The sequence below is a fragment of the Scyliorhinus torazame genome, chromosome 1, assembly GCF_047496885.1.
Source record: "Scyliorhinus torazame isolate Kashiwa2021f chromosome 1, sScyTor2.1, whole genome shotgun sequence".
Taxonomy (NCBI): Eukaryota; Metazoa; Chordata; class Chondrichthyes; order Carcharhiniformes; family Scyliorhinidae; genus Scyliorhinus; species Scyliorhinus torazame.
The window spans coordinates 138004203-138025023 of NC_092707.1; the positions used below are offsets into that span (position 1 = coordinate 138004203).

Consider the following 20821-nt stretch of genomic DNA (forward strand, 5'->3'; position numbering starts at 1 on the left):
CATCCAAACCCAAGAACACCACCTCCCCCCAACCCTCACTCTGATCCCCCCTTCTTCTGCATTAACAGTTTGTGGCATTATATTCATGCAGTTCCTAGATCAAAGAAACTTAAAACACTTTGTAAACAAGGGGGTTCCTTTGTAGAACTACAAAGTCTGGAAAGAGGGTCCTTACCTCCTTTAGAGATATAAATAATTAACGCAGGTCACAGAATCAAAGGGCTGTTTTGAAGGTAAAAGATAATTTGTTTACATTTCTTTCTGGAGCATCTCAAAAGTATGGCAAATTGTCAAGGAGATGGGCTGTGCGGGTTAGAAAGGATCCTTGATTTTAATTCTGCTTCCAGTGACCTAAAACACAACCAGTCAGCTTGGTTAAGGCAGAGATGAAGTCGATCAGGGTTTGTAAGACAGTTGCAGGAACAGAAGCAAAAACCCAGAGGTTTTGCCTTAACTAAGCTGACTGGTTGTGTTTTAGGTCACGGGAAACAGATAAATTAGAACCAATGATCCTTGTTAAGGGGGTTCCTAAGAGGATTTTTTGATTTTAATAGTTACTGAAGAGAAATGCAGCGAGGCCCAGCTCTGATTATCATAAAGGTTTGAAGGAGAGTACTTTAGCTAGAAAGCTAAAGAAATTGCATTCTCGGAGAATAGCTAGAACATTTGGAAAACCAAAGTGAATTCCAGAGAGCTGTGTTATACCTTGGTTTGAAACCAGAAGAACAATTGAAAGAACCCTCCAGATTTGATAGTGTACAAGGGAACTCCTGGGTGGAATTTAAAAGTAGAACAGCCGTTACAATCTAAGTCTTTACAAACTCTATCATTAATTGAGTAGTGAATGTTCAAATAATTTTTATATAGACAATAAAGTTTGTTTGAAATGTGAAATATTGTGCTGTAATCACTGGGTGTTCAAATTTCTCTTTAATTGTTAATAGTCTCTATGGAAATTGCCTCATGGATTTTTTTTACAATGATAAGCCTATATTAAACCTTATTAAGATCTGATGGAACACTTGTGTGTAGCATTGGGGTCCATACTGGAGAAGGAATATTGAGTGAGGCGTCCCCTACCCTCAACAACCCCTTACCACTGACTAAGCATAGTGACTATCTAAGCAAGTACTTTTCACTGTACCTCGGTACACGTGACAATAAACAAATCCAATCCAAAACTGACCGGACACATGCTCGCTATATTACAGGAGTTGATGTAACAATGACGCTCATAACTATTTGGACGATCTGTTGGGGAGGAAATAAAGAGTCGTGTACACATTTCACAAGAGTTCGGAATGAGCAAGGTACTGGAGGAGGAGAGGTAGGTGATAGATAGCCACTCACTCACCTCGATCTCGATGACAGTGTTGGAAGTAAAGTACAACCCGAGGCCGATCGCAATAAATATCAAGCCCAGCAGGAAGAATGTGGGAAGCACATAGCCCGCGGAGAGGAAGGGCTGCCAAGCCGGTAGCCTCTGCTGGGTGAAAGCCGTGTTATCAGGTTTATTCTTCGAAGCGGCCCCGTCTCCCTGTCGAGACGAACCCCGGACCCGCGACATCTCCGGCGCTGTTCCCCAGCCAATTCCTGGGTCGGGGGGTAGAGAAAGAAAGAAAGTTTAACTTTCTAACCCACTGGATTAGTGAAGTTGCCGCTGACGCGCCCACCAAGCGAGCTGCTGGAGAAAGAGGAAATAAACTCTCAGGCCAATTGTTCTTTGATCCCGCGCCCTCACCTCTACCTATTAGAGATAGCACTCCACCCAGTTGGAAGACACTGTCACATGGTTGTTCTTTATCAAACCGGTTCCACAAACCCGGCCACCACAGCTGTTGACTTCCTGCCACATTCATGAACAGCGTTCTTTGTTTTTAAATGCAGGAAAGTAATCTTTAAATACCATTATTCTCCACATTTACAATTACTTCTGTAACTGGGCTGCCTGAAATCAGTAATAACCCCCCCCCCGAAATTTTATTTTAGAAATCGATTTTAAGTCCCAAGTTCAGGAAGTCCTGCAAAGTATTTTATATAAAATCTCCAATGTTCGTGTTAAGAGACAAAATATTCATGATGATCTATAATGGCTTTTAGAACATTCAATAAAGCAACATGAAAATTGGAAAACCCAGTGCTGGGCAACGAGGCTAGTGCTTAAAAGATACTTTACAACTGCTGTGTTATCTGAATATTTAGCTGGTGAAATGATTTTGTGCCAACTACGGAAGACTCGAACTGCGGAAGACTCGAACTGGGGCCATAAGTATAATATAGTCAATAATAAATCGATTCAGAAGAAATTTCTCTACCTAGACGGTGGTTGGAATGTAGAAGTCTCTACCACAAGGTAAGGCAAATATCTGAAATACATTTGAGGGAAAGCTGGAAAAGCAGACCAAATCCCTACAGTGCAGAAGGAGGCCCTTTGGGTCTGCACTGACCCTCTGAAAGAGCACCCCAACTTGGCCCACTCTCCCGCCCTCTCGCCACAACTCCGTTCTTTCCCTGTAACCCCACCTAATCGTTGGACACTAAAGGCCAATTTAGCATGGACAATCCACCTAACCTGCACATCTTTGAACTGTGGGAAGAAACCAGAGCATCTGAAGGAAACCCACGCAGACATAGGGAGAAAGATCAAACTCCACACAGACACTCACCTGAGGCCGGGTTTGAACCCAGGTCCCTGGCACTGTGAGATAGCAGTGCTAACCACTGTGTAGGTGAAAAGAATAACAATTTATATTTATTATATAACCTTTTGTATCCTCAGGTGCTTCAAAGGAACAACATTTGACATTGAGCCACAGAAGGCATTTTAGGTTAGGTGTCCAGAAATCATGAAGTAGGTTTAATGGCATGTCTGAAAATGTGTCAAATACAAACACGTCTACTGCAGTTGGTTAAGTTGCTTTGCTTCCACTTGCAGATGAAACAATAATTAAAGGCGGTGAATATGGGATAGTCACCACTTAATCCAATAGGGAATTCACAAGCAACTTCTTTACCCAGAGAATGGTTGAAATGTGAAAGTTGCTACTACAGGGAGTAGCTGAGGTGAATGGCACATCTACATTTATGGCCACCCAGTCTAACATAAAAAACAAAATAGTGTGGTGACTGGAGACCTGAAATAAAGGGAGTAAATCCCCCAAAACATCAGCAGATCATTTAACGATTTGAGTCCAATATGATTACTCCTCAGTTCCAAAGAAGAACCAATTGGACTCCAACCATTAACTCTGTTTTTGGGTATAGGTCCTTACTCTTTTCCCTCTCTTTCAGGTGTCCTCATGCTGCATGAGGTCACCATAATCCTGATTGATCCTCTTATTCCATTTTCATCAACCATTACTTTTGGACTAGCTGGCTGATTTTACAGTTGGATGCCCTTCCAAATTTCCCCACTTATCCAGGCTGGGGACCAGCACCAGTACACGCTGGTTTACTTGCACCAGTGCCTGGGTTCTGTAAATAGGTTTGTTCTCTCTTCATCAAATAATTTGCAACTTTTCTAATAAATCAAAATGTATTTACTGAATTTATTCAAGGCCGGGTTGGATAGATTTTTATAGTCAGGGGAGTCAAGGGTTGTAGGGGGCTGGCAGGAAAGTGGAGTTGTGACCACAGCCAGTTCAGCCATGATCATATTGAATGGCTGAGCAGACTCAAATGGTCTACTCCTGCTTAGTGCTTCACAAACATTTGTCCACTATGATCCCATTTTGAGGCTTGAGAATTGCCATAACTGCAGAGAGTGAACCAGGTTTTTCTTTGGGGGGGGGGGGGGGGGTGTAAGGGATGAGGTTCTCTGGCATACTTAGGCCTACACCCGCCATTGAGAAAGAAACACTGGGATTTAAAGCAGTTGTAAGCACTCAGTCTCAATTCCCTGACAGCCATTGCTGCCTTGGCACTCGCAACCACAAAATCCCATCTCATAACCCCACTGGAGGTGCTGACCCACAGTTTGGCAAGGCCTGTCCTACTCTGATGTGTGTCAAATATGAGATTCAGACTCGTGGGAGGGGGCGTGTGTGGGAGATGAATAAAGGTAGGATCAAGCTGGTGTGGACCATTAATGTAGCCCAGATGGGCAGAAAGGACAGTTTATGCTGTAACTATTCTCTCATTAAATTTTCATGAAATTAAAGAAAAAGTTCAATTAAATGCACAGCAAACCTGTGCCATGAACTATTGCAATGATGACAGCTCTCTGTCTTGGCTGAGAAGATGCACTCACCTGGGGACAGGTACTGTGCCCAGGACACTTGCATGGGAGGAAAAGCACAACCTTACGTGCCGACGGACGCGCTGACGTAGTCCGTGCGTGGTGACCATTTTACTCCTCCTCTTCTTTCCCCCCCTCTCAACCAAACCTGCTCAGCAACCCTGGGCTCGCTGTCAATCAACACGATGGACGTCAGCATTGTCAAATCGCTCACCAAGCGGGGCGCGGCGGAGGGCGGGTGCTTCCGTCAATCAAGCTAGGTTTTGGTTCGGCGTTAGGCGATCAATCGTTTGTATTGGGGTTTGTGTTTATTTATATATTAAATAATTTACCCCCCATCTCCTCCCACATACCCTCACTGTTTTTGTAAAGAAGGGGGGGGGGAAAGAAATTGGCGGTGGATTATATTTGATTTTTAAAACATTTTGGATTTGATGGTGTTGAGGTGGGGAGGGTTAGGGTTGTTGTGAGTGAAAGGCTGGGGCCCGGGCCCTCCCCGGGTGGGAGGAAGGGAGGAAAGAAAGAAAGGCAGCGATGATGTTGTCGGCGGCGGCGAAGAAGAATGAGGAGAGGCCGGCGGGCGGCCCCGAGGGCCTGGAGGCGCCGGCCGATGGAGGCCTGGCCTTGGTCGCCGCCAGCGAGCGGACCCCCAAGAAGAAGGAGCGAGCGTCTCCCCACAGCAGCAGCAGCAACGAGGGCACCATGGAGGGTGGCACGGCAGAAACCCCGGACGGCCGGAGAACCAGCAAACGCAAGCGAGCTAAAGTAAGGCTCTAGAGGGAGAGAGATAGAGGAAAAATCCCCCCCCATTAAAAAACCAAATGGTACAGAGAGAGAGAAGCTTGGACATCTTTTCATTGTATTTTTGTGGGTGCAGGAGGGTGCCTGCCTTTAAAGGAGAGAGGCATTTCTTTCTTTTGTGTCTGGTTCATTTCTCCCCACATGGTTAATTGCAATTGTGGATTCTATTATTATCATCTCTTCCCCCTCCCCTTATTATTTTGCTGTCGAATATCTCCTTTTTATTGTTGGAAAGCATGCTTGGGGTGGGTGGGGGGAAGAGAGTTTGCCAGCAGGAATTGTGAGCTCTGGGACCTGCCACCCTCTCCTCCCTTTGTTTTAGCTTTCACAGCTAAAGCTACCACTTCAAGGGTGTTTCTCTGGTTAAAGCTTTGTTCTCCTGCCCTGCATATTTTAGACAACCAATAAAAGAGGCAAGATCGAAACAACATTGTAACAAGGAGCAATTTTAGGGAGTTCCCTTTATTGGGGAAAAGAAGAATAGGTAGCATTTTACACAGGAGTGACGGATTGCTCCCCCCATACTTTTAAATCGAATTCCACATGCGGGCTAGCTGTCTTTTATTTGCCCCCCCCCCCCCCCCCCCCCCCCAAAACCATGAAAACTTCATTTGAAAATTGAAAGCGATACAAAAGACATGTACTTTTAAAAATCATCCAAGTAAGTTTTTTGAGACAGGGATGAATACATGGTTCATATGTGATTTGTATCTATGTATACTCTTTAGGTAGATTGTGGGTGAATAGCTTCACAATGACTTTTGAAACTGATGTTTTGTGACGGGTGTTTGAGAGCTCATTGTCTTTGTTCTGTGCTCAGGATTGATGGTATTACAATATTTTATAGAATGGAATATTAATTAACATTAAAGTTAGCCAAAGAATGGTGGTTACCTTTGGTTTTCTGTGTTCAGACCATTACAGTTCTTTTTCAGTAGTTTATGCTCGCATTGTCAGATAAACTTTTCCAAATCTTTTATATTCTGCTGAATTGACTAGCTGCTGTATAAATCCATTTAGCCTATCTTGATTCTGGTAAGTATATGTGGACTGATACACCGTTGCAAGTTTTACACGATTATGTAAATATTTGCACAAGGTTGTTTTTAGGGTTTTTGTGAAACCTAGTCTCGGCTAATTGAGTTTTCTACAAAAGTATTTGAACATTGTGTTTACAAAATGCTTAATGAGATTGTTGAGTTTACTTGCAAATATGAACTTTTAGGATGACTGAATTTTTGTCAATTTGCGAATCATAATGGGAGTTGTGCAATGTGTTTAGCAGAGTGAGATGTTACAGCATTCTGTTTCTCCCCAACATATGAAATAACTGGATCATGTTTGTTAGTGCACAGGTTGTTCTTGAATGTATCTTTTGTCATTGATGATTCCACGGTCATTTGCTTCATACAATGTACCCCGCATCCAGATTTTTGTTGTTGAAAAAGATCTGCTGATACTTCATGGTTGGTATGCAATGAAAACCAATTCTTCGTTGCAAGGCCTAAAATAGAGAAAGAGATTTTCATATTTATAATTTTGCTATGTGTGCTGTACATTCCGTGCCTTTGATATGGATGACCCACAGTATGCCCTCCAACTCTGCTGTTACTGGAACTATCCAAGCTCCAGAAATTGGATTCCCTTATCAAAAGCATCATCTGAAGCAATTCGCTTTGTTCTGACCTTCCATGGGGACAGTTGCAGGCGTCTCACCGGTATAACCAGTCTTCAGCGATACAATTTTGAGCCAGTGCAGGCTATGTACTAATTTGTGCGTTGTACAATGTATCCAGAATTGCAGTACTGCAAAGTGGTGATTTAGTCATCCTATATACATAGTTCATACTTCTCAACTGATGCATTGTAGAGGATCACTTGGTTTCAATGCCAGCAGAAAACTCCTTTCACTTCATGATAAAAGACCAGTCAAAGACTTTCCATGGTCCTTGACAATGACAAATGAAACAACATTGGCATCATAGCTATTGTTGCTAGGACTTGAAGCATAAATTATAGTGCAGAAATGGTTACATGTCTGTTCATTCAAATTGTTAATGCTCAGAATTCTGTTTTTACTTTTTCAAATTTGGTTGTGGCTGAAGACGTTTGGAGCCATTTAACACTAGGGTGAAGTAATGGTGATAAGTCTAACACTGTTTTTAAGTGGGGCATCATGCAATATGTGTTATTAGACTTTTTTTTAGCCCTTCAGTGAAATTTTCTTCTGTGTTGTACATTATTGGAAGTACAGGCTAATATTGGTGTGGCAAGGGCAATGGGGCATCTGCAATTTCGGTGAAAAGTGGGACCAAAAAGTGGATCTCCATGACTGATAAGATTTAAGAACTGAGAAAGAAACAATGGAAGGAAGAAGGAGGACAAATTAGGGTCAAAGCACTTCCAGAAATAGAAGTTAAGGGAAGGGGAAAAAGATTGGGAGGGAGATTCTGAAAAAATTGTTTAACCTTGATTTTTTAGATCTCCAGCAACTATTTACTCCACGCAGGATTAATAGTGATCAATTTAAATTGTTCACTTTGAGTCAAATTGATTGAATGCATTAACAATTACCATGTCATTGAAATAGGCCAGACCTGAAAGGGATTGGTTAATGTGATGGGGAGGTGTTGGCAGTTGGCTGGTTTAGCCCATTGGGCTAGAGAGCTGGGTTGTGATGCAGAAGAAGGCGTGTGTTCAATTCCCGTACCGACTGAAGTTATTCATGAAGGCCCGCCTTCTAAACCTCGCTTGAGGTGTGGTGATCCTCCGGTTAAACGACTACTAGTCAGCTCTCCTCCTCAAAGGGAAAGCAGCCTATGGTCATCTGGGACTATGGCAACTTTACTTTACCTTCCCGTACCTGTGTCATTGCATTTCAATTCAAATCTTTTGTGATGAGTTTGCAAAGAATAAAGAAAAGTACAGCACAGGAACATGCCCAACAGACCCCCAAGCCTGTGCTGATCGTGATGCCCTAACTTTAAAAAAAACCTGCCCTTACTCACTCTATTTCCTCCCTATTCATGTACCCCATCCAGGTGCCTCTTAAATATTGCTAGTATTCCTGCTTCCACCACATCCTCTGGCAGTGTATTCCAGACTGGGCAATTAATGTGAAAATCGTGTAGAGTGGCATGAATCGATCAGCAGGTTCTTGAGATTCTCAACTCAAGGTGTAGTTGTTAGTCCCCTGAATTTGCTGGCTGACTTGCACATAATAGTTCAGAGTGATAGCATCTTTAATTTCAAGTGAGATCCCAGCAATTGTCAAACCAAAGTGATGAGGTAAGAGTAATCCGTGCGGAAAATAATAGTGCAACATTGTTTTGTTTATCATATCATTAAACATATTGGCAACACCTTTGTTTTGTGAATTGTTATGATCTGGAAGGCATTGCCTGAAAAGAATGTGAAAGCCGATTGCGTCGTAATTTTCAAAAGGAATTTAGGTGGGGGTATGAAATGTGCAGGGTTTTGGGGAAAGAGGAGAAACGACGATTATTTGAAGGCTCTTTCAAAGAGCTGACATTAGCATGATGGACCAAATGGCCTCCTACCGCACTGTATAATTCAAATTCTCTGCTTAAATGACTTGTTATTGTAGATCATTTGCACAAATTAAAAATATTGCGTGAAATATTTTTGCAATGGTGGCCTATGCCTGTGTGCTTATAGAACACTAATACTGGAATTAAAAATCTAGTTTGTACTTTTAAATGGTCACTGCCACAGTGTGGGAGACTGACCTCTGCAATACTCTTTATAGGTTGAGTACAGAGAGATGGATGAGAGCCTGGCAAACCTGTCAGAAGATGAATATTATTCAGAAGAGGAACGCAATGCAAAGGCTGAAAAAGAAAAGAAGCAGGTGCCACCACCACTGCCACCTCCACCTGAAGAGGAGATTGAAAGTGATCCAGAAGAACCATCTGGTAAGTGACATTTACTAAGAGTAGTGAATTTATAATGGGGTGGGGAGGAGATGAGGAAACTCCCAACACGTTGAAGATCTTCTGTATACACTGGATGTCAAATTTTCCCAAACTAGCAAGAAATAACAAATCCCAAATTTTGCTTTTAAACTCAGATAAGATTACAATTTATATGAACTAATTTCTGCTACCTAATAACTGTCCATTTATTGTTCTGCATTGGAATGCTGGACAAATTCGATTGCAAATTAAATGTGTATTAGTCACCAGTGAATATGGCACAATTCAGTAACGTTAAGGGAAGCATACGTATCTACCTCCAGTTGTCTACCTGTCCAATTTCAAGATGTGTGACATTCGGACATTCCCATCTTGCTCCCTTAAGTTCAGCAGTTGTACACAATCTGGGCAATAATCCTGTCCTGCACTGGAGTGCAAGCCCCCCCCCCCCACCCACCCACCCAAACCCCTCTCGACTGCCCAATCCCTCGGTCAAACTCTGTTCTTTCAAGGTATCCAAGAAAGATAATCACCTTGGATTGGTCATTTTTAAAACACCTATTTTGTAACACCTAGCTAGCACCTGATCTCCTGCCAACAATGGCTTTGAGAATTTCTGCCTGTTCAAAATCCGTGTGTGACAGACCTCCAGTATGTGTTGGATGCCAGGCTTGTTGAAGTTCCAGCTGCTATTTTCGTAGGGACTTTTTCTTTTGCCTCTGTGAGGCAGGTTGTTTGATACCAATGACAAAACCTGCCTCCAAGAGTTGCTGAGACCCCATGTGTCTTTTTGGCAAGTCCTCAATTCAGATTTGGACCAGACACAATTGGGTAGTTGACTCTGTGGAAGCGGTGTCCTCCGATTTCTGCTGAAACGTTCTGTCGTTTTCTAATGATTCCGCTCGACGCAACCTTCAAATGATCCCAGTGTATCTGTTTCCTCACATTTCTTCAGGCTTCCCATTTTTGTCAGCAGCTTTATTGGCAGGTCACCGTTGAATTTCCTTCCATTGAAGTTTAATGTCCACAGTGAAGGGTTAAACTTGATTGTCACTGTTGACTGTTGGTTGCTTGCAAACTATATAACCAGAATATAGAAGAGAGAAAAAAGAAATACTTGGTTATGATTTCATTCTGTAATCCAATTTTACGATTAAGATGATCACGTTAATCTTGCTCAAGCTTTGTTGTACTTCACAGTATCTTGATTTAATTACTGCTTTACATTTGAGTGTAATGTTATGTGCAGTATGTAAAACTGTTGGATTTGGAGAGGATTGAATATGGTGAAAAGTAAAACAGTTTTGAGGTACAGGGAAAGCAAAAGTTGGAGTAGAATATGGAGTGATGAGTCTTGATTTCAACAAGAAATATTGGGAGTAAAAAGACCATGTGGCACAACACTATATTGGGCATTTAGGAGGAAGCGGGTAGATCAGAAGACTAATGATTATGGATATACATAGACATGATGAAAGGTAGAGACTAGCAAGTGAAGGATTACAAATATAGTATCCTGTTTAGGATTGTGACCATATTGCTAAAGATGCTGTCCCGGGTATATGTGTGTATGGGGGGGTATTCAAGTAAAATATGGCTTGTGGGGAGGGTGTTGTTAAGAGTGGTAACAGTGGCAGATAATCTTTATTAGTGTCACAAGTAGGCTTACATTAACACTGCAATGAAGTTACTGTGAAAATCTCCGAGTCACTACACTCCTGCGCCTGTTCGGGTGCACAGAAAGAGAATTCAGAATTTCCAATTAGGGGGAATTGGCATGAAAAGAAAATCAAACTTCTTTGAGACTTCATAGATATTGGGATGTGGGAATGTGGTTTGGGATCAGAGAAGAGTGTAGACTAGTGCAGATTTTAAACCTTGACAATGAGAGCAAATCTGCTAATGTTGGGGGAAAGAACATGCATGCACACAGATTGTAAAGCTTACTAATAAGGGAGTTTTTTTTTAAAGAGACTATATATTAGGAAGCATTTGAAATATCCAGTAGTTCACCCAGCTATATATGGTATACTCAATTCTTCAATACTCAGTCAAACTTCAGAAGTATGCATTTATGTAAAGTGGCCCAGATTTGGACCATATTTGGACCTTGTGTAATTTTGTTTTTATAGGGTTCATTTTCCCCTTGCCAATTTCTTTGCTTCTTGTTGCTGGGGTGCAGTTCAACAGTCACCAACATGTAACTTGGCAAGCAGCCATTCTTCGTTTGTGAGCCTAGCTAGATGGTGAACGTTAGCAGACTGTTTGGATGTCAGGGGTATAATTGCCATGCCTCAACCTGGCATCACCTGTTGTTTACATGTGCCTGCTTTCTATCAGTGATCATTGAATAATGATTAGTAGGAGAAACTGGTTGACTTTTGCCACTTCACTTTGCCTATCTCCTAGCCCTGGGAAGGCTGAGGCCTATTCAATACTGTTATTGTAACTTCAGTTGGAGGCCAACTAAATTTGGGGAGAGCACAGTAAGAAGTCTTACAACACCAGGTTAAAGTCCAACAGGTTTGTTTCGAATCACTAGCTTTCGGAGCACTGCTCCTTCCTTGGGTGAATGACCATTCAAACCTGTTGGACTTTAACCTGGTGTTGTAAGACTTCTTACTGTGCTCATCCCAGTCCAATGCCGGCATCTCCACATCAAAGTTTGGTGAGGGCAGACATGACATTGAACCTTCCTAATGCTTCCTGATATTCCATGATGTGGAATTGGGACATCCTACTTTATTCGTTGTGATATTTAAATATCTATGAATGTGTAAGCTATTTTAATTTGTTAATTTTATACAGATCCAAAAGGATTTTTCGAATTGTATGTATATATCGGTACAGAAAATATTTCAAGTAAACAACAATTAATCCTATTCTGTAACCTGTTTCACTAAATATTGCAAAAACATGTCACATTGGATTTTAATGATCAATAATAGAGATTTTCTGTAAATGTCAATATAAGAGGAGTTTTCGTACAACAGTCGGCAAAGAAATTGCCATTTAGGCTGACTAACCAGTTAACCCCGAGTTGGATTTAACATTGGCCTCCAGTAATTTAAATCACCCGTGTTGACTTTTGGGAGGGCAGTGGAAGGCGCTATTTGTAGAAAAGGGGACTGAAAATTTAAAGATACAGTAATATAATTAGTGTGCTGGAAGAGTTACTGGGGTGGTTGTCATGGAATAATCCCAATGAGGGGTAATGCAGCTGATAATCGCCAATAATAGGTTGCGGTAACTGCCCTGGCAATCTTTTCAATGCTTTTAATGTTGTATGTAATTGCCAGACGTTAAATATCTTTAAGAACATATATTAATGTTAAATTTAAGATATTGTTTTAATACAAGACCGCGGAAATTAGGGAAACTAGTACTGTGTGCATGAGTGTGAATGTTTTTACGTTCGTTCCCGCAGTGCATTGGAGCAACATCAATCTGGCAGGGTCGATTGCAGGTATGTATTTTTAAAAATTACTTAAAAAAATTTTTTTGACTCTGTGCGCTGATTTAGTTTTAATTTTGTGTTTAATTTTTTTAAATGTCGCAGGTAGTATTTGTGAGGAAGGAAGGTGGTGAGGGTTGTGGGATTTGAAGTATCTCCAGCTAAAGTCTGATCTGTGGGTTGGGACCTGGTGATGGGGAATCTTTCGCAGTCGTTTAGGATGCTGTCCTGGGGCAGAGGTGGGGAAGAGCGCATGGAGGGGTTCTTGGACGTGTTTGGTTAGGGCGAGCAGTCTCATTCACTGGAGGAGGTATCAACCCTGACGTGGTGCTACCTGGCAGATGACATTTTAGTCTTAAATGGAGGCTTTCGAGGTTGATCTTGTGTTTCTTCATGGCCCTAGGTTAAAAGTTTAATTGCACTAATTTTGTGAGTTCATTCTTAGCAGGTGTTGAGGGTGCTGCTTTCCAGAGTCGTCTACCTCACGATCGCATGACCTCACAGGAAGCAGCCTGTTTCCCAGACATTATCAGTGGTCCTGCACAGACTCAGAAGGTGTTTCTATACATCAGAAACCGCACAGTAAGTTTATATACCAGAAACATAATTTCTTAAATCATTTAAGATGAGCATAATAGTCATTTTTCTTTGCTGAAGGAGGTCAGAATTGACTGGATCTTTTACTTTCAATCTTGAGTATTAATCTTATCTAGCAGTAGGATTATTTTGACGTTTTGGCTAGTTTAATTTTCAGAACTCCCACCTGTAGTTGAGACACTGTTAAAGGTTCTGGGTTATAGTATGGAAATGTAAAAACATATTCACTGGATAAGTTAGAAACTTGGGAGGATATCAGTTTACGAACTGTTTAAACAAAAGGTGCAGCATGGGAGGCTAAGTGTCATTCCTTGTGACATACTTGCTCTTCTATGTATTTCACACACATTCTTGCAGGGTTCCTTTATTAACTCCAGCAATTGTACATTTCATCCACCTAAAAATCAACCCTCTGAAGATTATAAATTTAGGATTACTTAAATTACAGATATAGCTATGGACATTGAGCTGATGCTGTAAGCACTGATTGATAAATTGTTGGAAGAAAAGATGAATTATAATTAATTATGATCCATTGATGGTCAGTCAGTCATTTTGTTAACATTTCTTCAGTTGTATTTAATGGCACAGCAAATAATTCCTGACAGTGGTCTGATTCTTAAGGTTATTCTTAACCAGAAACAGACCAGTCAGCTCAAACGCCACAGCCGGCTAGAGGGACCATTTGGTCTTCTCCTATTTATATGTTCTCAAATAAGTAGGTTTGTTGAGGTCATTTGTTATTCACTTTCAAGAGAAGGCAACATCGAAAGGGACTGATTCTGAATCACATGCTGCAAGATTTTTTTGGAAAACTGAAAACCGGTTTGGAGCTTCACGCTACTATTTCAGTGAAGGTGATGACCACCCACATTCTGCTACTGCGATGCAGCGCAAACAGCAGCTGCAAAAAACTGAATTTCTCGGCTCTTTGCTGCTCTGATGAGGTTTAACTGTTCCATCTGTTTCTTGTGAATTCTCCTGCAACAAATGGCAAACACTTCACGGGTTCGATTCCCACTTGAGTCACTATCTGTGCGGAGTCTGCATGTTTTCCTCATGTCTGCGTGGAGTTCCTCCCGGGTGCTCCGGTTTCCTCCCACACGTCCCAAAAGACGTGCTTGTTAGGGGCCTTGGACATTCTGAATTCTTCCTCCGTACCCGAACAGGTGCCGGAGTGTGGCGACGAGGGCATTTTCACAGTAACTTCCATTGCAGTGTTAATGTAAGCCTACTTGTGACACTAATAAAGATTATTATTAGTTTGCTCTCAACTCTCACCATAACTTGGTGTGAGAGTATGAGTAACTGTACAGCACCCCACCCTCCCATCTGCAGTTAATATTTTGTGCAGTCTAGATCTGTCAATAGGTAACATTAGACTCTCTTTATATGGTAAGTAAAAGTCATGATATTTGTCAATGTTGTGCCTTTTAAAAAGTTTATAGTACTGATGTAATCTCAACAGGTGTAACCCAAAGTGATGGCACATGGCTTGCAACAATGCCAAAATCCCGAAGCTTGAACACTAGCAACATAATGGGGCAAACCAGTCAAATAACTTATTTAGATTTGTAAGCTTTGGAACAGGTCATTCATTTTTAGCATTCGCCCTTAGAACAATATTTTGAGGCATTGTATACACTGCAGCACACATAGGTTGTTGTTTGATTAATTTAGCCTTATCCGAGGAGGATAATTTACAGCTGGAGAAAATAAAGGGCTGGTGCAGGTGATACCTGACTATTCAAACTATATTTGCACAGACCCCTTGTAACAAAAGCAAAGGTGAACTTTGTGTTGCTGTTGCCTTTATATCCCCACCTTCCCTTCTGTCATAGGCAATTCTCTGTCTAGGTGGGGTGGAGAAGGAAGGAGAGAGGGTAGCCAAGCAGCAATGTATTCTTGGGTACCTTTCAATGCAATGGCATAACTGGACATACAAACATGTTGTGGTGTATCCTGGAGTGAATCGCCATTTTGTTGTCCCATTGTCACTGGACTAGTAATCCAGAAGTTCTGGTTCTGGGGTACATGGGTTCAAATCCCACTGTGGACAGATGGTGGAATTTAAATTTTGTTAATTTATCTGCGATATAATTTTAGCCTCCGTGTTCGTGACCATGACAATTGTTATCAATTGTTGTAAAACCCCATTTAGGTCACTAATAATCTTTGGGAAAGGAAATCTGCCATCCTTGCATGGTCTGGCCTACATGTGACTCCAGACTCCCAGCATTGTGGTTGACTCTTGACTGACCTCAGTTAAAGGGCAACCAGCAATTGCATCACATGTTGGCCTTGCCAGCAATGCCCACATCTCATGGAAGAATAAAGAAAAGAAAATTGCTTATTTTGGAGATCCTGACCTCCGAAAGACTATGATTTGATGTCCATCTTTCATGATCAGAAACTGTTTTCACGGAACATGGGCTCGATGCTTTAAAGACCGAGATCTATGCAGTTTGCCTTCTACCATCCTGGTAGTTGCATGATACAATGATAATGGTGCTGACTAATCAGAACAATCAATTTCTATAAATTAGTCTACAATTGAAAAACCTCCAGTGGACAAGAACCTTGGGAGCCATAGGTCCAAATTTACCTCTTTGTTTACTGCTGAGACATTAAAAAAAAAATGTAAGACCTAGGAAAAATTCACTACCTGCTGGAGTGCAACTCCACTGCTTCATTAAAATGCAAGCAAAATACCGCGGATGCTGCAAATTTGAAATAAAATTAGAGAATGCTAAATAAACGCAGGTCTGGCAGCACCTGTGGAGAGAGGAACAGATTTAACATTTTGAATATGTACGACTCTTCAGTATTTTCTATTTTTATCCCTCAGCTTCACTGTTCCATTTCTGGGCCTCCAAGGTGGAGTGTCATGTCCGCATGATAAATTAGATAATAACCAGGTCTTTACAACATGAATTATCAGCCCTAAATGGCTGCAACAAGATTAATTTGCATTAACAGAATAAATTCAGCAATATCTGAACGTCAATTGGGACGCTCATGGCAGGGTTGCATTTTTCTTGGTTTGTCGAGCTTGATGGTGGAGTGGCACAAAGTGATCAGCAATGTTTAGAGAATTGAATGTTGTGGTGTCTTCTCATCACAAAGCACTGAATTTGTATGAACCAATAATGGCTAGTGTTGTTAATTCTCTATTTTAACATTCTTTCTGGCCGTTATAGTCTTCTCCACATACCGTAAACGTGTACATTTATTTCCTCCCTAAACCTGGAAAACACAGTCATTTGCTTGAGAGATTTGAATTCCAGTGAATGCAGACTGGTTAACAGTACATTATGAGATGGGTAATTCTTATTGACACTATTCTTTATTTAATAGAATAGAAGGAACTGAATTCATGAATTTACAGTAAATAATTTTTAGTCTATAGGTAGCTTGCAACCTACTGCTGACCTTTAAAAAGGTCATTTTCATTTCCAATTAATCCAATTCTGGAATTCTGCTATTTAGCCCTTGTATTTGTAAATCCAATTGCCACTTAAATCTGCCACCCCTTAATACAGCTTATGGTAGGAAAATGGGTAACGTGGCTGAATGTATTAATGGTGCTGTTTTTGTATTGAGAATGAGGATAATGATGCTCACCATTATTATGGAGTACAGTGGACAACAATGTCTGGAGTACGGATCCGTACAGTTAAATGCTAAAGTCTGGACGTTCAGAATTACTCGTGTTCAAAATTACCCTGTTCCTCCACATTCTGTGCTGTAATAGTACCTTGCCATTGAAATCAAGGTGACTTTGTGATACTTGCTAGTTACGAATTAAGTGCAACAGCAAAAATTAGGGCTGGTCCATTGAAATGTCAGTGAATTTTCTTTTTTAAATTTAGAGTACCCAATTAATTTTTTCCAATTAAGGGGCAATTCAGTGTGGCCAATCCACCTACCCAGCACATCTTTGGGCTGTGGGGGCGAAACCCACACAAACACTGGGAGAATGTGCAAACTCCACGCGGACAGTGACCCAGAGCTGGGATCGAACCTGGGACCTCGGCGCTGTGAGGCAGCAGGGCTAACCACTGTGCCACCGTGCTGCCCTAAATGTCAGTGAATTTTTAACTGCTTGCTAAGTTATTACTTGCAAACAACCTCACTGTCCCAGAAAATTTAATTTTACAGGCGTGGAGTCGCAATCCTTAAAAATTTCCAGCAGTTACTAAATTTTTAAAAAAATTTTTTTTTTTGTCCCTTTTATTTCCCTCAGTCCCACCTTTTATTTTAATAAATTTAGAGTACCCAATTATTTATTTATTTTTCCAAATAAAGAGCAATTTAGCATGGCCAATCCACCTAACCAGCACATCTTTTTGGGTTGTGGGGTGAAACCCATGCAGACACGGGGAGAATGTGCAAATTCCACACGGACAGTGACCCATGGCTGGGATTCGAACCCGGGTCCTCAGCGGCGTAATCCCAGTGCTAACCGCTGCGTCACTGTGCTGCCCTCAGTCCCACCTTTTTGTTCCCATTTCTCTTTCAGTACACGATTTACATCTAATTTGTACTTCCTAGTTTAGACTCTGTGTGTCTGCAAGAATTCTTCAGTCTAACTGGTTGAAGAGCCTCTCTGTTGCTTGCCCTGCTTGCAGACGCATCAGATACAGCACAATGCCCTGTAACTGAAGACCAATGACAGTAGCTCGGGACAAAAGTCTATGAAAACTCTGGGCAGCGTTGGCATTGTCCTCTAGAAAATCTAGCATACATTTCCATAAATTAATTTGAAGTGAATTATTCATAATCTCTTTTTCCCTATTTAAACAGTTGCAGCTCTGGCTGGACAACCCTAAAGTGCAGTTGACCTTTGAGGTAACTCATCAGCAACTCGAGTCTCCGTATAACAGTAAGTGGGGTTACTATAAGTGAACTTGCAAGAAGTTACAGGCCAAGCTTTTCCTGAATTTAGGGTGGTGTCCAAATAGATATCAATCTGTGACTAATGGAAATGCATTACCTCATTTACAATTTAAAATGGTGTAAGAATACTTTACTGCAAAATTTAAGTATGGAAGAAAAATGCTAATTGACTTTCAGATTATTTTCAGTTGTGCTTTAGATTGTCTAGGCCACAATTGGAGCTGATAATTTCCAGAAAAATAATAAACTCGTGTGAAACTAATGTACAATGCTTTCCTGGATTTTATTTGAAGCATGTATGTAGTTTTGTATATGGGAAAATCTGTTTGGTTTGTATGTGTGATGTATTTCAATAATCAAGTTTGTCTAACCAACATTCTTCTTTGTCTTAGGTGATCCTGTCTTAGTTCACCGGATACACAGCTACTTGGAGCGCCATGGATTAATCAACTTTGGAATCTACAAACGAGTGAAACCACTTCCAAGTAAGTAGTTGCCTAATACCATAATTTTTACAATATATATTCATGCTACAAATAATCCTAATGACACTTAATTCCATTGACCAATTTTGCTTCATTTTTCATTGTTGAGCTGGCAGAGGTTATAGGAATGGAGGGGAAGGATATGGAGAGACGTGAGCACAAGAATTTTAACCACAAGGAGCCAATGTAGATCAATGAGCAGAAGGGTAATGGGGAAATGGGACCTGATGTGCTTTGGGATATCGGCAGCAGAATTTTGGATGAGCTCAAGTTTATGGAGCTGGTGAAGACCTGCAGAAGAACATCGGAATGTTTGAACCTGGAAATAAATATATATGAGGGCTTTAGTAGCTGATAGATTGAAGCAGGGGCAGGGACGGATGTTAATATGGAGACGGAAGTAGGTAATCTTGGTGATGGAAGAAGGTATGGAGTCAAAATCATAGCTCAAGATCAAATAGGATTGCAAGATTATCTCCGACTGAACCAGACTCCAATGACTAGGGAGGGGGCTGGAATTGATGACCAGGGAAACTATAATAATCTTTATTGTTGTCACAAGTAGGCTTGCATTAACACTGCAATGAAGTTACTGTGTAAAGCCCCCAGTCGCCACACTCTGGCGTCTGTTCGGGTACACATGGGAGAATTCAGAATGTCCAATTCATCTAACAGCACGTTTTTCGGGACTTGTGGGAGGAAACCATTCAGACACAGGGAGCACTTGCAAACTCTGCACAGACGGTGACCCAGACCACAAACGATCGTGGTGCTGTGAAGCAACGTGCTAACTACTGTACTACCATGCCACTGTTCATGGTGGTGAGAAAATAGTCCCAAAAGGTGCTCCAAATTATTTAGAAGAATTTCTAAGTAAAGTTAGAGCTCTATGGTAGTTTGGATGATTCTGGGCTATGCTGTTGGTCAGTGTTTCTTTTGTTCATTAACTGGAAAAAATTATGATTCGCAGCAAAGAAAACGGGCAAGGTGATAATCATTGGTGCGGGAGTATCTGGTCTGGCAGCAGCTCGCCAATTGCAGAGCTTTGGAATGGATGTTACAGTCCTGGAGTCAAGAGTAAGTCCGGTTTTGGTTCATTAATGCAGAAAACCTAGCAGGAGATGTTTGTGAAATCCAAGCATCCTATGTGGCCGCATAAGAAGTAGAAGAAAAATTTGACAATTTATTTAACAAAATGAAATTCATAATTGACTTTTTTTTCAACATCAAAGTTTAATGCACAGTTATGTTAAAATATTGTTAGCTCGTACTTTTACTAAGAAAATCATCCAGACACCATTGAGCCTGTAGTATTCTTTAAATAGCTGTTTTTGAGCTCAGAGGTGGGCTATTATTTAATGACTTAATCAAAGGGAAGATTTTACTCTAGTAGGTAGCTTTGCTGGTGGAGGTGTGCTGCGGGTGCGACATGTGTCCATTGGATGACAGAGCATGTGTTTTTTTTTTTGCTTGCAGACTTGTGTATAAAACAAATGAATATATATATATTACCCGCCACTTAGCTAGCCTCTGGAATTGATCCACCTAAAGCATTGAAGACCTATGTTTGCCAGACATTTACTCAATGTTTAATACAATAAAACAAAAGCAGAATACTGTGACTGCTGGAAATGTGAAATAAAAACAGAAAATACTGGAAATGTTCAGGTCTGGTAGCATCCATGGAGCGAGAAGCAGGATTAATGGGTGGAATTTAATGCCCCTCTCCCTGAAGCGAGTTTGAAGGTTAGATGGGTGCGGGGTACATCATTTGATCAGGTGAGAGGGTGCAGTGTGAGGACCTCTGCTGCTCTCCTTGATTAACTCTGGGGTGGGAAAGCTTGTAGGCAGCCTTCCCGCTCGAATGGTACTCTAGGGCCGTATCCTCGCCACTATTTCCACTCAACCAGTCGCAGCAGGAAAGTCACCATGTGGGAAGTCCGGGAAAACAAAATGGTGGCTGGAGAAGATCATGAGGTGTGGGCCCAGTGGGCCAAAGAACAACAACAATTCTTAAAAAGTTGCTTTGTGGAGTTTAAAATGGAGATTTTGGCCTCCATGGAGAAGATTGTGGTGGCCCAGAAGGCACAGGAGAAGGAGATCAAGGAGGTGAGGACGAAGGTGGTGGAGAATAAGGACGAGATCCTGGGCCTGGTGGTGCAGGTGGAGGCGCACGAGGCACTACATAAGAGATGGCAAGAGAGGCTAGATGACCTTCAGTACAGGTCTCGGAGACATAATCTGCGGATCCTGGGCCTTCCCGAAGGAGCGGAGGGGGCGGACGCGAACACGTACGTGACCACGATGTTGGGGACGCTGATGGACGCGGGGGCCTTCCCGCGGCCCTTGGAGCTGGATGGGGCGCACAGGGTCCTCGCCAGAAAGCCGAGGGTGAACGAGCCACCGAGGGCGA

General features: G+C 41.6%; 2 protein-coding genes across 7 annotated transcripts in view; one reads left to right on the forward strand and one right to left on the reverse strand.

Moving 5' to 3' along the window:
- Positions 1–1748, reverse strand: part of tmem30b (transmembrane protein 30B) — a 61841-nt gene extending 60093 nt beyond the window's left edge. The window contains exon 1 of the mRNA XM_072500907.1: positions 1355–1748. Coding sequence (XP_072357008.1) covers positions 1355–1567 — 213 coding nt within the window. The 5' untranslated portion in view covers positions 1568–1748. The remainder of the gene's footprint in view (positions 1–1354) is intronic.
- Positions 1749–2198: 450 nt separating this feature from the next.
- kdm1a (lysine (K)-specific demethylase 1a) overlaps positions 2199–20821 on the forward strand; it is a 118791-nt gene continuing 100168 nt past the window's right edge. For 2 of the 6 annotated variants that reach the window (XM_072500901.1, XM_072500903.1), the window contains exons 1-7: positions 4544–5002; positions 8808–8973; positions 12401–12439; positions 12873–13009; positions 17831–17909; positions 18316–18408; positions 19379–19485. In XM_072500901.1, the coding sequence (XP_072357002.1) occupies positions 4772–5002; positions 8808–8973; positions 12401–12439; positions 12873–13009; positions 17831–17909; positions 18316–18408; positions 19379–19485 (852 nt within the window). In that variant the 5' untranslated portion in view covers positions 4544–4771. The other 4 variants (XM_072500902.1, XM_072500904.1, XM_072500905.1 and 1 more) reach the window with 3 other exon arrangements.